We start from the raw sequence: 15905 nt of genomic DNA, 5'->3' as shown, positions 1-15905 counted from the left end.
TTCATATTCAGCTCATTGCAGTCATAACTCAACACATGTCCAAATATGAATAGAGTTACGGTGGCAATGAACTGAATATTTCCACTCCAACTCCCTCTCAGTTAGATCGTGCTGATTGGATCTGTGGCTCAAGTACTCTTTTACTTTTCCAATCAGCTGATTTTTCAAGATGGACAGAAATGGGAAGAAAATGAAAAATATGTATTCGATTTATATACCCATATTGGTCACAAATTACAGCCTAGCTCGCCAATTCTCAGGGCTCATAAAATCTGGATTACATTTACGGTTGAGGGATGATGACAATATTGAAGGTGGAAATGGCAGAAGTGTCAGATGGTAAAGGATGTTGTTTTCTCCTGCAGGATCACCAGACCATACTGAGAGCCTGGGCTGTGAAGGACTTTGCCCCAAACTGCCCCCTGTACGTCCAGATCCTCAAACCAGAGAACAAATTCCATGTAAAGTTTGCTGGTGAGCTTACCTCAAATAGAGCTCTTTCATTTTGTCCCCGTCTCTTTCATTCTGTCTCCCTGTCTCTTTCATTCTGTCTCCCTGTCTCTTTTATTCTGTCATCCTGTCTCCCTTTGTCTCTTTCTCTTACATTCTCTCTCCACTCCATTCTCCAAATCACCACATTCTTCACTTAATCTCTAATTTGGTCGCTCCTTCCCTCCCCACAACTCTTTCTCTCAATTTCTGTCTCCTTCATTTGCAAGCCTTACAAAAAAAAAAGTCCTTACAACACCTATTTGCTCTGACAGAGTATTCTGGTTCATTTGTTAGATCATGTGGTCTGTGAGGAGGAATTCAAGTATGCCATGCTGGCTCTGAACTGTGTATGTCCAGCCACATCCACACTGGTCACACTCCTGGTGCACACCTCCAGAGGACAGTGAGTACACCCCATTAACTTCCCATTAAAACACTAATGATACTCTCCCTCCTATTGAAAACTGCAAATAAGCATAAATATTGAAACCATACACCTCAGACTTTGGGGTTGTAAGAAAGTGCTATACAAATAAAAATCCATTATTATACGTGCAGGTTTTGAAGTGTGAAACTGTAACCTATACATTGAGGTTTCCTTCTTTCTAAACAAGTGCCAGGAAGCCACAACAACAACAAACAAATGTGGCACTGTCCAAAGGCCTTACCCTATTATGGTCTCCTTCCTGAAAGCTACCGCACTGCCATAGAGTTTACCTTGTGCTGCCACACTCATAAATCTCAGTGTGCTTCCATCTACACCAAGCCGAGGTGATAAAAACTTCAACAGCGTTATAATATCCACAGTTTAACTTAGCAGAAAAGCTATTATAATCCTCTTTATGGAAACTTGGATAGGCTATTTTATTTTTATGTGACAGGTTTTTATGGAAAAGTTTCTCTGAAGTCATCAGATTGATTAAAAGTGAAAATGTGAAAGGGAGAGAGAAGCGAGCGAGAGAGAGAAGAACAATAGGAGGGTATGGATGAGTACAAGCTCATAAAAGGTCAGAAACAATTTGTTTGGCCAGATGGAGCAATTATTCAAGGGAAAGTGCTGAGTTGCAAATCAAGCTAAAGGAGTACTATGGGAGTGGAGGTAACTGAGCCAAACCAGAGTGTATATCAATACCCCTAAAAGCATTCAGTCTGAAAGGGTTCAGTCTGCCATTTTTCATACATTAAGAAGAAGAACCATATATTTTTCACACTACTGAGGCGAACAATGCCGTTCTGAGCTGTACTGTGCTGGCCAATTTACACATCCATACACCATAGTTGCTGGAACTGTGCTGGAAAGGACAATGTGAAAATAAAATATCTGAGCCAGCACATTACGGTTCAGGCGGAGACTGTACTGTGAAAAGTGTATCAGATTATCTTCATAATAGCTAGTAGTTCATCACTGTCTAACATTGTCTTAGCATCTCAGGTCAATGTGTTGTCAGGTATAAGACCACTGAGTCTCTCTTCTCAGGTACTGCTTGCTATTACAGAGAGAGTCAATGAATTGCTCAATCATCTTTGTCCCCGTTGGGACATAAGGCCACAATGAGTTTCCTCGACTTCTTCTGTCCTTGACTACAGGGAGGGCCAGCTGTCGCCAGAGCAGTGGCAGAGGACGTATGGGCGTTGCTCTGGGAACGAGGTCTACCACATCCGCCTGTGCGACAGCAAGTTCTTCGGGGAGTACGACGGGAAGAGTTTCACCTACGCCTCCTTCCACGCACACAAAAAGTGAGTAGACAGGCTTACTGATTATCCTGGTAACCCAGGAATGTATCAGTCTCTGTATGAAAGACAAACCAGGATAGCCTGCAGGCGCCCTCGAGGTCCAGAGTTGTACACCACTGGATTAAACTGCAACATATCAGATGACTGAGCCTACTCTTCATTTCTCTGGGGGTGTTGGAAAAAAGCCAGAAGGATAATTTCTGTTCTAACCAAACAGACAATAAAGTATCTAGTCCATCTCCCCTCAGATATGGTGTGTGTCTGATCGGGGTGAAGAGGGAAGACAACAAGAGCATCCTGCTTAACCCAGGTCCTCGCCACATCATGTCCGCCCCAGACACCTGCTACTACATCAACATCACCAAGGAAGAGAACTCCTCGTTCATCTTCAAACAGGAGGAGAAAGACAAGAAGGGCCTGCCGGTGACCGGGCTGTATGACGCCCCCTCCAGGCTGCCTGTACACAGCATCATCGCCAGCATGGGTGAGAAACGGGGAGAGGGAGGAGAGTGAGAGAGCAGGGTCTATATCTTCTATGTTGGTTAGAGAAGAGGGATGGGTGAGTCTGATAAAGGGGTTAGTGGGGAGGAAGTGGGGGTGATAGAAAGTCTCATGTAGAGGGGAATGGGGGGTTCTATTATTGGAGGAAGGAAGAAGAGATTGGGGAAGATATGGCGAGGGTGAAGGAGAGGGATGACTGAGTTTTGTTTTTATTTCTTCACTCTTCACTGCTGTGTATGAGTTTAGCTACATCTTTTGCCGGGTCAAAGATTTCACAGTGCACCTGCTGTATGGGTCATTCCACGAAATGAGTGCCTTTTGCATCCATTTGATATTTGAAGTAGATGTTGTGCACCAATATATGTATTTTTAAAGCCTGTCATATTAAATGAAGTGCCCTTTAATATAGACCATGTTATGGAAATTCTTATATATGACACTCAAAGACAGTATTAAATTAATCACTCTTTATTGTCAGCGAGCTGAAGAGGTCACAGTCAAACTTAGATGCATAAGTACCAGTCTGAAGTGAGCTCTAAAGGGCATTCCTTACATAAACCCTTATATACTGCTATCTAAACCTATTATCATGAATCAAGGTAAGGCCCAGATGCAGACATGTAGAATAAACAATGGTTTAATAGTCCATGGGGCAGGCAAGAGACAGGTCAAGGTAGGCAGGGGTCAATAATCCAGAGTTGGGGCAAGGGTACAGGTCGGCAGGCAGGGTCAGGGGCAGGCAGAGTGGTCAGGCAGGTGGGTACAGAGACGGGACAGGTGACGATCAAAACCAGGAAGGCGAGGAAAAAGAGAGGCTGGGAAAAAAACAGGAGCTGACAGGACAAACGCTGGTAAGCTAGACGAACTTGCAACAGACAAACAGAGAACACAGGTATAAATACACAGAGGATAATGGGGAAGATGGGCGATACCTGGAGGGGGGTGGAGATGAGCACAAAAACATGTGAAAAAGATCAGGGCGTGACACCTACATAATTAATTTGATCGGTTAACACATGTGACTGGGTCCATCTATCTTAACTTAAAGAACATATGTGACTCACCACCTGGATTCGGTCTTATATAGTAAAATGTGAAATGGTGTTTTTTACATTTGATAAAAGTAGAGACTCAGAGCTACAAAATGGTATATCATACACTGTATTTGAGGATCAATGGGAAAGTAATTATTTGAAAGTTGATGAACTTGTAAACTCACTTTTGAGAAAATTGCCTTTGAATGTTTTGGTATCTAGTGAAGAGCTCCTCTTTGTCTACGTATACCCATTCAGCATCGTTCACACCCTCTTAGCTTTATCCCCACCCATCTCGGAGAGCACACGTGATGCTCTGGCCGATGATTTGTTTACCTCTGGATAACATGAAAACAGCCTAACCAGCTCTGTTGGCATCAATTTCATTACGCTTTTTTGCAGATGTTTACTGACACCGGCCATATTCAACGAGGATTTTACACACGTCATGTAACGTTAGCTAACGACCCAGCCAGCTAACGTTAGCTAGTTAAACAACAATGAACAAAGTGCCAACAATGCCTAACATTAGACCCTAACAAGAAAGCAAACAGCTCTGGGGAATGAATAGTAACGTCAGCTAGGGAGCCAGCCAGCTAACATTAGCTAGCTAGCTAACAGTACACTTTAGCTTAAGACATATAGCTAGCTAGCTAGGTAAACAATGAACCTAACTAGGTAAACAATGTTTAAGATCACACACACACCACGTAACGTTAGCTAACGAGCCAGCCAGATAATGTTAGCTAGTTAAACAACAATGAACAAAATGGCAACAATGCCACAGTGCTGGGAGCTAACCAACCAGGTCCAATGTTAGCTAGCTAACATTAGGCTCTAACTAGAAAAGCAAACAGCTCTGGGAAACAAATAATAGCGTCAGCTAGGGAGCCAGCCAGCTAGTGTTAGCTAGCTAGCTAACAGTACACTTTAGCTTGAAATGAAACCACTTTCTGTCAAAATTAGAAATGTGTAATTATTGAATATGTAGCTAGCTATCTTACCAGCATACATCAACATGCATCATGGACGCATCTTCCTGTCAGGAATGCCATACCATGGGTTGCCCTTAGTTTGAAGATGTAATCCGGAGATGGGTGTTTTCACCATCTCTTTAGTTATCATACTCTAATTCCACTGATTTCAAAACTTATGCAGCTCCACTACACAATAAAAAAAATGTAAATCCGCGTTTGACAGGATTACCAACACAGACTGACGAGCTCAAATAGACAGACGCACGCCTTCAATATGGCAGACCAATCCAAAGTCCTCTCTTGGCATGTCCAGCCTATTCATTATCTCAGCCAATCATGACTAGTGGGAAGATTGCTATCTTTTTCTGTGGCTTAACCAACAAGGCTCGTAATTTAACATACGAAAAATATGAAATGTATTCGTATTTACAGATGGCATACAAGTTTGTTATTAAGGCACATGAAAGTTCACATGTTCGAGAAGGCATTTCTGGCAAAAAAAAACGCATTTTGATTAAAAAATAATAATAATTACGCTCAAACGGCTCTCCTGTGTAGTGGTTACTTGTCATATTCGTCTAGTTTCCAGAATCTGGTCACATGTATTCTGGCCGTTCTGCCAGATGTTCCTTCGGAGGGGCCCTCCCCCTCTTCTCTTGACCAGACACAGACAGGAACCAAGGATTGTTGGACACAAAAGATAAGATGCACAAAGTAAATTTAATCCAAGGTTTTTATATGAATAAAGGCTTGCTAAGGTGCCAATATTCAGCATTTTGACATGTCCCCTCCATCCCTGTAACTTGAACTGAATTCTCTTTTAAGATGGTGAAACTATTAATTTTTAAATATTTATTTCTAAAGAAACATTGAACATCTAATAGTCAAATCATAGAGTACAAGCAGGTGAGCTGGTTCTACTCTTTTTAGCCATTTACTGGTGTTTTGTGGTGGAAAACTGAGCGGGTCGAGCATAACACGTCAACCCTGTTACCCATAGATAGACAGGCTAGAAATGTTATACCAATTTTTACATTTTTTATTGTGAAGCTTGCCACTCTTTGTTGCACACAACAAGCTTCCATTCCCCCATCACAAGGGGATTTATGGATGATTTAAGGAGAAATCATCAACCCTGTTACGTTCAACCTTGTTACCTTATTTGGAACTTAATAGACACTTACTATAGTATTTTTTAAATTGATTTATTCAACCTCTTGAGATGGAAAAAAAGGTTTTTTATGAAGTTGAACATGTGCTCTTTATGACAGAATGTTAAAATTGTGTGAAATCAAACATTACACTTCTCAAAAGGCTTCAAATTGGTGGAATGACCCATATGCTGGAATAGACATGCTGGTGATTGTTTGTGGTGGTTGTTGTGTGGTTGTGCTCTCTTACATGGCACGCATGTGTTCCTTTCTGACTCTATTGGCTTTTTTCCTTTTCTGGGCTGACTTTTTTTTTTTTTTTCCTATTCTCACTTGTTAAAGTTGATCAGGCCAATTTTTATGGTAAGTTTGCGCATGTTGCTACCATATCATTGTGCTATCTATTATGTAGGGTCATTTTTTTGTGTGATTGTTAAAGCTTGATATGTTCTGTAAAAATGTATTTGCTGTTAATCAGTGTTTTCTTGACAGGTTTTTGCACGTTTTGCATCGTTTTAGTTCTGTTTTCCAAATAATCATGAACTGTCCTGTCAAAATGTTGTGTGTGTGATACGAATGGATGACTTTTCATACAGTAATGCAGTCCATATATATACTTTTGACATAAGCACATCTATGTGGTTTTGCATGTGTTGTAGGGTTCCTTTACTTTCAGCATAGTGCCTTTAAAACCCTAAAGTCAGGTGATGAAGCTACTCCCCACTATAACGAGATAAAGTTTGGCCTGCATTTGTAGCCTTTCACAAATGAGATGCCAAAGGTGGACACATCTGCTCTGAACGGATGGCTCAAGAACTTGTCATTTACCATGCTGACAGTGAACTCAAGGGCATCCATCCATTCAGTGATGGCATTGAAGCCATTTTGTATTCAACTGTTTTTGTCAAGGTTGTGTATAGCACAGCTGTGACAGATACTTTATAATTCTATAGAAGGAGGGTAGATGGTACAGTGTTAGATGGGTCGTTCCATGAAATGGGTGCCTTTTGGACATGCAAACTTTTAAGAAATGAACTTTAAAATGTATCTCCTTTCAACATTCAATTGCATGGAAGATCAATCAATCAATCAAATTGATTTATAAAGCCCTTCTTACATCAGCAGATGTCACAAAGTGCTATACAGAAACGCCAAACAGCAAGCAATACAGATCTAGAAGCACGAGGGCTAGGAAAAACTCGCTAGAAATGCAGGAACCTAGGAAGAAACCTAGAGAGGAACCAGGCTCTGATGGGTGGCCAGTCCTCTTCTGGCTGTGCCGGGTGGAGATAAGAGTACATTACCATTTAAGGCCAGATTGTTCTTTTTGGACAAAAAGTAACTTATTTTTACATTGTTACGAAGATGGAAATAAGCTGTCCTTGAAATATTCTTAATATGTTGGTCAAAAGAGAGATCAGGGTCCAGAGTAACGCAGAGTAAGGTCCTTCACAGTTTTATTTGAGATAACTGTACAACCATCAAAGATAGTCTAGTCCATCAAAGATGGTTTAGTCTACATAAAAACACTGTTTCCCATCTCAGGCATAAAACATCCTATGAACTAAGAGCTGTTTATCTGCATTTGTACTACAATGTCTGTCAACCCTGTTACGGACACTTATGTAACTTCCTCACTATTAAAAGCAGGTTTGAGATAAATCCAACATTTTCTCATTGTTTAAGCATCCCTTGTACAAATAAACTCACATAATATCACACCGATAAAGTTGCCATTGGGCCTCTGACAGAGTTGACAAAACAGAGTTGAAGTTTTAGGTAAAATCGGACATTACTACTCATGTGGTGAAAAGCATGGGATTGTGTTAATGAAATAAAAAATTATACAGTTGAAGTGGATGTTTACATACACCTTAGCCAAATACATTTAAACCCTAGTTTTTCAAAATTGCTGACATTTAATCCTAGTAAAAATTCCCTTTCTTAGGTCAGTTAGGATCACCACTTTATTTTAAGAATGTGACATGTCAGAATAATAGTAGAGGGAATGATTTATTTCAGCTTTTATTTCTTTCATCACATTCCCAGTCGGTCAGAAGTTTACATACACTCAATTAGTATTTGGTAGCATTGTCTTTAAATTGATTAACTTTGGTCAAATGTTTTGGGTAGCCTTCTACAAGCTTCCCACAATTAGTTTGGTGAATTTTGGACCATTCCTCCTGACAGAGCTGGTGTAACGGAGTCAGGTTTGTAGGCCTCCTTGCTCGCACACACTTTTTCAGTTCTGCCCACAAATGTTCTACAGGATTGAAGTCAGGGCTTTGTGATGGCCACTCCAATTACCATGACTTTGTTGTCTTTAAGCCATTTTGCCACAACTTTGGAAGTATGCTTGGGTCATTGTCCATTTGGAAGACACATTTGCGACCAAGCTGATGTTGCTTCAATATATCCACATAATTTTCCGCCCCGGTCCCTCCTGCAGCAAAGCACCCCCACAACATGATTCTGCCACCCCCGTGCTTCACGGTTGGGATGGTGTTCTTCGGCTTGCAAGCCTCCCCATTTTTCCTGCAAATATAACAATGGTCATTATGGCCTAACAGTTATATTTTTGTTTTTCTCCCAAAAGTACAATCTTTGTCGCCATGTGCAGTTGCAAACCGTAGTCTGGCTTTTTTTATGGGGGTTTTGGAGCAGTGGCTTCTTCCTTTTTGAGCGGCCTTTCAGGTTATCTTGATATAGGACTCATTTTACTGTGGATATACAGTGCCTTGCGAAAGTATTCGGCCCCCTTGAACTTTGCGACCTTTTGCCACATTTCAGGCTTCAAACATAAACATATAAAACTGTATTTTATAACTGTATATTGGGACACAATCATGAAGTGGAACAACATTTATTGGATATTTCAAACTTTTTTAACAAATCAAAAACTGAAAAATTGGGCGTGCAAAATTATTCAGCCCCTTTAAGTTAATACTTTGTAGCGCCACCTTTTGCTGCGATTACAGCTGTAAGTCGCTTGGGGTATGTCTCTATCAGTTTTGCACATCGAGAGACTGACATTTTTTCCCATTCCTCCTTGCAAAACAGCTCGAGCTCAGTGAGGTTGGATGGAGAGCATTTGTGAACAGCAGTTTTCAGTTCTTTCCACAGATTCTCGATTGGATTCAGGTCTAGACTTTGACTTGGCCATTCTAACACCTGGATATGTTTATTATTGAACCATTCCATTGTAGATTTTGCTTTATGTTTTGGATCATTGTCTTGTTGGAAGACAAATCTCCGTCCCAGTCTCAGGTCTTTTGCAGACTCCATCAGGTTTTCTTCCAGAATGGTCCTGTATTTGGCTCCATCCATCTTCCCATCAATTTTAACCATCTTCCCTGTCCCTGCTGAAGAAAAGCAGGCCCAAACCATGATGCTGCCACCACCATGTTTAACAGTGGGGATGGTGTGTTCAGGGTGATGCGCTGTGTTGCTTTTACGCCAAACATAACGTTTTGAATTGTTGCCAAAAAGTTCAATTTTGGTTTCATCTGACCAGAGCACCTTCTTCCACATGTTTGGTGTGTCTCCCAGGTGGCTTGTGGCAAACTTTAAACAACACTTTTTATGGATATCTTTAAGAAATGGCTTTCTTCTTGCCACTCTTCCATAAAGGCCAGATTTGTGCAATATACGACTGATTGTTGTCCTATGGACAGAGTCTCCCACCTCAGCTGTAGATCTCTGCAGTTCATCCAGAGTGATCATGGGCCTCTTGGCTGCATCTCTAATCAGTCTTCTCCTTGTATGAGCTGAAAGTTTAGAGGGACGGCCAGGTCTTGGTAGATTTGCAGTGGTCTGATACTCCTTCCATTTCAATATTATCGCTTGCACAGTGCTTCTTGGGATGTTTAAAGCTTGGGAAATCTTTTTGTATCCAAATCCGGCTTTAAACTTCTTCACAACAGTATCTCGGACCTGCCTGGTGTGGTCCTTGTTCTTCATGATGCTCTCTGCGCTTTTAACGGACCTCTGAGACTATCACAGTGCAGGTGCATTTATACGGAGACTTGATTACACACAGGTGGATTGTATTTATCATCAATAGTCATTTAGGTCAACATTGGATCATTCAGAGATCCTCACTGAACTTCTGGAGAGAGTTTGCTGCACTGAAAGTAAAGGGTCTGAATAATTTTGCACGCCCAATTTTTCAGTTTTTGATTTGTTAAAAAAGTTTGAAATATCCAATAAATGTCGTTCCAATTCATGATTGTGTCCCACTTGTTGTTGATTCTTCACAAAAAAATACAGTTTTATATCTTTATGTTTGAAGCCTGAAATGTGGCAAAAGGTCGCAAAGTTCAAGGGGGCCGAATACTTTCGCAAGGCACTGTAGATACTTTTGTACCTGTTTCCCTCATCATCTTCACAAGGTCCTTTGCTGTTGTTCTGGGATTGATTTACACTTTTTGCACCGTACGTTCATCTCTCGGAGACAGAATGTGTCTCCTTCCTGAGTGGTATGACGGCTGCGTGGTCCCATGGTGTTTATACTTGCTTACTATTGTTTGTACAGATGAATGTGGTACCTTCAAGCGTTTGGAAATTGCTCCCAATGATGAACCAAACTTGTGGAGGTCTACATCTTTTTTCTTGGCTGATTTCTTTAGATTTTCCCATGATGTCAAGCAAAGAGGCACTGAGTTTGAAGGTAGGCCTTGAAATACATCCACAGGTACACCTCCAATTGACTCAAATTATGTTAATTAGCCTATCAGAAACTTCTAAAGCCATGACATAATTTTCTGGAATTTCCCAGGCTGTTTAAAGGCACAGTCAACTTAGTGTATGTAACTTCTGACCCACTGGAATTGTGATACAGTGAATTATAAGTTAAATAATCTGTCTGTAAACAGTTGTAGGAAAAATTACTTATGTCATGCACAAAGTAGATGTCCTAACTGACTAGCCAAAACTATATTTTGTTAACAAGAAATGTGGGGAGTGGTTGAAAAACCAGTTTTAATGACTCCAACCTAAGTGTATGTAAACTTCTGACTTCAACTGTACATACTGTATGTTCCACATATAATGAAAATATAATCAAATTTAAGTTTTGCTAGAATGAACAATTATAAATAGACCAAAAAAAGAGAGAAGACTGACTTCCTGTTCCACCATGCTGTTCAGAAGACCCAAATTATGTAACCTGCTGTGAATAATTTATCTTGGTGGAATGGTACATTATTTTAAAGGTGTAAATTGGTTTATACTTTAAAATGAAGGACAGACGTAAATGCATCACTAATCTGAATATAAACAATAATATTCTGAAATGACTGTCAAAGCAGCAGAATAACTAGGCCTTTACATAGATGGTGAAACTTGGACACATTTTTGGGATTAAGTGGGTTGAAAATGCTTAATTTTGCACTTTAGCAAGCCTTTAATTATATAAACCATCTGATTGACTGAATTCTTATTGAATGAGGTCTATATTAAAGTGCACTTCATTTTAATATAACATGCTTTTAAAAATGGAAATTCAATATTGGTGCATAATTTCTACATAAAATATCAAAGGGACGCAAAAGGCATCCATTTCAGGGCCTCCCGGGTGGTGCGGTGGTCTAAGGCTGTGCAGAGACTCTGGGTTCGAACCCAGGCTCTGTCGCAGCCGGCCGTGACTGGGAGGTCCATGGGGCGAATTGGCCTAGCGTCATCCGGGTTAGGGAGGGCTTGGCCGGTAGGGATATCCTGTCTCATTGCGCACTAGCGACTCCTGTGGCGGGCCGGGTGCAGTGCACGCTGACCAGGCGTATGGTGTTTCCTCCGACACATTGGTGCAGCTGGCTTCCAGGTTGGATGTGCTCTGTGTTAAGAAGCAGTGTGGCTTGGTTGGGTTGTGTTTCGGAGGACGCATGGCTCTCGACCTTCGTCTCTCCCGAGCCTGTACTGGAGTTTGATTTTGATTTAATTTGAGTTGTAGCGATGAGACAAGATAGTAACGACTAACAATTGGATACCACGAAAAAGGGGGTAAAAAAAAGGCATCCATTTCGTGGAACGTGGAACGACCCAGATATTGTTGAGTAGTCTGTAAAGTCCACTAAAACTAAAATGAAATGTAGAGGAAATATGAGTTTGATGGATGATTGTGCCGCTTTGGATAAAGACAAAAGACAAAGATTTCTAATTCAACCAAAAGTAATGACACGTGGCTGCTGTGCGGGTTCATTTCAATAAAAAAAAGAATCATGAGTATCATCACTAGACAACATCATGTGCTTAAAATGCTCTATGTATAGTGTTTTAATAGGAAGTATCACCAAAGTTTTTTTTCAAACAGTTTTCAATAAATGGACAATGTCATTGACAATGAATTCCATCTATCTAACACTAGGGCTTTTTACACCTCAGCACCACCCCATACATATAATTGTCTCACCGTCCGTTCTACCACCTTTTCCAGGGACGGTCGCCATGGACCTCCAGAACCCGGCGGACCCCCCAGAGGACTGCAGCAAACTGACCCTGCCTACAGAGAACGGGGCTGGGAGCAGACGGCCCAGCATTGCCCCCGTCCTGGAGATAGCTGACTCCTCCTCCATTTTGCCCTGCGACCTGCTCAGCGACCAATCAGAGGACGAGACCAACCACTCAGATGAGGAGGGCTCGTCGGTGTCAGAGTGAGTGTCCGATCACGGAGGAGAGGATTGGGAGGGGTGTAGGAGTTATTTTGGCGGGTCGGGAATAAATTGGTGGATTGCAGTAAATTCCTACTGTGTGTGGGATGGATGGGGGTTAAAGCGGGTGACTGTGCATTACGCTCATTTGACTTTATGTCACAAAGGTAATAGGTGTGAGATTGAAAGGATTGAGTTGGAATGTGTAGGTAATGACAAGTAACCTGTGTGGTGATGTCTTAAGGTACTGAGGTGGCGTGTGGGTGATGGATGTGTCTGATGAATGAAAGGTAGCATACTTCTCCACCTGATATGGCTCCTTCTCAAATCATAAATCATAGGATCTGAGTAACTTGTCCTGTCTCAATCTATCTGTGTGATAGAGTAGGCTAGACTACTGGATTCCTTCTTTCGTTCGTTCGTTTTCTTAATTTTTTTCTCTCTCTCTTTTTGTGTCTCTCTATGCCTTTCTTCATTTCTTTCTGTTTTTCAGTGCATAACATTGAGCCCTTAGACCACAGTTACATAAATAACACTCTCTGCCATGACATCCTGCGGCAAGAGACTGCTACTACTCAGAACATATTGCATGTGTCTGGCTGTGCTTCTGGCAATGTCACAGTGCTTGTCTCAGCCCATACAACCCAACTCAGCACACAGCAGTTTAAGGCAGTCTTGGCCACGACACGCTCTCCTCTCGCAGAGCAAGACATGATTTAGCCTCTCCTAGCCTCCAGGCTCTTTTATGCTCTCTGCCTTCCATGCATGGTGCATGTTTAGCTTCCATGCTTTGCGTGGTGCTGGATGTACTGCTGCCTGGAAAAGAGAGAGATGGAGAATAAGAGAGAGACGGGAGTGTTCTACAGGAGCACCTTTGAGAGCATACTGTTGGGCTGCATCACAGCCTGGTATGGCAACTTCACCACCGTGCACACTGCCTGCCCTACAGGACCCCTGCAATACCAGGTGTCGCAGGAAAGCCAAGAATATCATCAGGGAACCCAGCCACCCAAGCCATGCCCTGTTCTCCCCGCTTCAATCACTCATACGTGGGCAGTACAGAAGCATCATGACAAAAGCTGGAAGACTGGCCAATAGTTTCTACCCTTAGACCATCAGGCTGCTGAACAGCCATCACTAGTCAGCTACCTGCTCCCTGCTACTCCCCCTATGGGCATTTCCCCCTCTCAACGGTCACTTAGCCTTGCAAAAGTATTCACCCCCCTTGGCATTTTTCCTACTTTGTTGCATTACAATCTGTAATTTAAATAGCTTTTTTATTTGGATTTCATGTAATGGACATACACAAAATAGTCAAAATTCATACACCAATATATATATATATATATAGCGATGAAGCCCCTAAATAAGATCTGGTGCAACCAATTACCTTCAGAAATCACATAATTTGTTAGATTGCACACAGGTGGACTTTATTTAAGTGTCACATGATCTGTCACATGATCTAAGTATGTGTATATTTACACCTGTTCTGAAAGGCCCCAGAGTCTGCAACACTACTAATCAAGGGCACCACCAAGCAAGCGGCACTATGAAGACCAAGGAGCTCTCCAAACAGGTCAGGGACAAAGTTGTGGAGAAGTACAGATCAGGGTTGGGCTACAAAAAAATATCTGAAACTTTGAACATCCCACGGAGCACCATTAAATCCATTATTAAAAAACGGAAAGAATATGTCACCACAGATAACCTGCCAAGAGAGGGCTGCCCAGCAAAACTCACGGACCAGGCAAGGAGGGCATTAACCAGAGCGGCAACAAAGAGACCAAAGATAACCCTGAAGGAGTTGCAAAGCTCCACGGCGGAGACTCGAGTATCTATCCATAGGACCACTTTAAGCCATACACTCCACAGAGCTGGGCTTTACGGAGGAGTGGCCAGAAAAAAGCCATTGCTTAAAGAAAAAAAATAAGCAAACACATTTGGTGTTAACCAAAAGGCAAGTGGGAGACTCCCCAAACATATGGAAGAAGGTACTCTGGTCAGATGAGACTAAAATTGAGCTTTTTGTTCTACAGTGCCCCTGCGTGGCCATGTGATAGACAAGCCTTTGGAAAAAGGATGCACTCACTCAGTCAATACTGTATGTAGCAATCCATCACTCCTCTGTGCTAGCCTTCAATACAGCAAAGCTTTGAATATACAGTGCCTTGCGAAAGTATTCGGCCCCCTTGAACTTTGCGACCTTTTGCCACATTTCAGGCTTCAAACATAAACATATAAAACTGTATTTTTTTGTGAAGAATCAACAACAAGTGGGACACAATCATGAAGTGGAACGACATTTATTGGATATTTCAAACTTTTTTAACAAATCAAAAACTGAAAAATTGGGCGTGCAAAATTATTCAGCCCCCTTAAGTTAATACTTTGTAGCGCCACCTTTTGCTGCGATTACAGCTGTAAGTCGCTTGGGGTATGTCTCTATCAGTTTTGCACATCGAGAGACTGAATTTTTTCCCATTCCTCCTTGCAAAACAGCTCGAGCTCAGTGAGGTTGGATGGAGAGCATTTGTGAACAGCAGTTTTCAGTTCTTTCCACAGATTCTCGATTGGATTCAGGTCTGGACTTTGACTTGGCCATTCTAACACCTGGATATGTTTATTTTTGAACCATTCCATTGTAGATTTTGCTTTATGTTTTGGATCATTGTCTTGTTGGAAGACAAATCTCCGTCCCAGTCTCAGGTTTTTTGTAGACTCCATCAGGTTTTCTTCCAGAATGGTCCTGTATTTGGCTCCATCCATCTTCCCATCAATTTTAACCATCTTCCCTGTCCCTGCTGAAGAAAAGCAGGCCCAAACCATGATGCTGCCACCACCATGTTTGACAGTGGGGATGGTGTGTTCAGCTGTGTTGCTTTTACGCCAAACATAACGTTTTGCATTGTTGCCAAAAAGTTCAATTTTGGTTTAATCTGACCAGAGCACCTTCTTCCACATGTTTGGTGTGTCTCCCAGGTGGCTTGTGGCAAACTTTAAACAACACTTTTTATGGATATCTTTAAGAAATGGCTTTCTTCTTGCGACTCTTCCATAAAGGCCAGATTTGTGCAATATACAACTGATTGTTGTCCTATGGACAGAGTCTCCCACCTCAGCTGTAGATCTCTGCAGTTCATCCAGAGTGATCATGGGCCTCTTGGCTGCATCTCTGATCAGTCTTCTCCTTGTATGAGCTGAAAGTTTAGAGGGACGGCCAGGTCTTGGTAGATTTGCAGTGGTCTGATACTCCTTCCATTTCAATATTATCGCTTGCACAGTGCTCCTTGGGATGTCTAAAGCTTGGGAAATATGTTTGTATCCAAATCCGGCTTTAAACTTCTTCACAACAGTATCTCGGACCTGCCT

General features: G+C 41.8%; 1 protein-coding gene across 4 annotated transcripts in view; it reads left to right on the top strand.

The window, feature by feature from the left end:
• LOC110525997 (potassium channel subfamily T member 1) overlaps window positions 1-15905 on the top strand; it is a 74611-nt gene that overhangs the window by 37276 nt on the left and 21430 nt on the right. For 2 of the 4 annotated variants that reach the window (XM_021606562.2, XM_021606567.2), the window contains exons 15-20: window positions 366-474; window positions 787-895; window positions 2080-2229; window positions 2475-2710; window positions 6232-6252; window positions 12320-12536. In XM_021606562.2, the coding sequence (XP_021462237.1) occupies window positions 366-474; window positions 787-895; window positions 2080-2229; window positions 2475-2710; window positions 6232-6252; window positions 12320-12536 (842 nt within the window). The remainder of the gene's footprint in view (window positions 1-365; window positions 475-786; window positions 896-2079; window positions 2230-2474; window positions 2711-6231; window positions 6253-12319; window positions 12537-15905) is intronic. The other 2 variants (XM_021606563.2, XM_021606568.2) reach the window with 1 other exon arrangement.

Source organism: Oncorhynchus mykiss, chromosome 6 (genome assembly GCF_013265735.2).
Source record: "Oncorhynchus mykiss isolate Arlee chromosome 6, USDA_OmykA_1.1, whole genome shotgun sequence".
Lineage (NCBI taxonomy): Eukaryota > Metazoa > Chordata > Actinopteri > Salmoniformes > Salmonidae > Oncorhynchus > Oncorhynchus mykiss.
The sequence above is the reverse complement of the archived record's forward strand: the minus strand, read 5'-3'. Positions and strand labels throughout refer to the sequence as shown.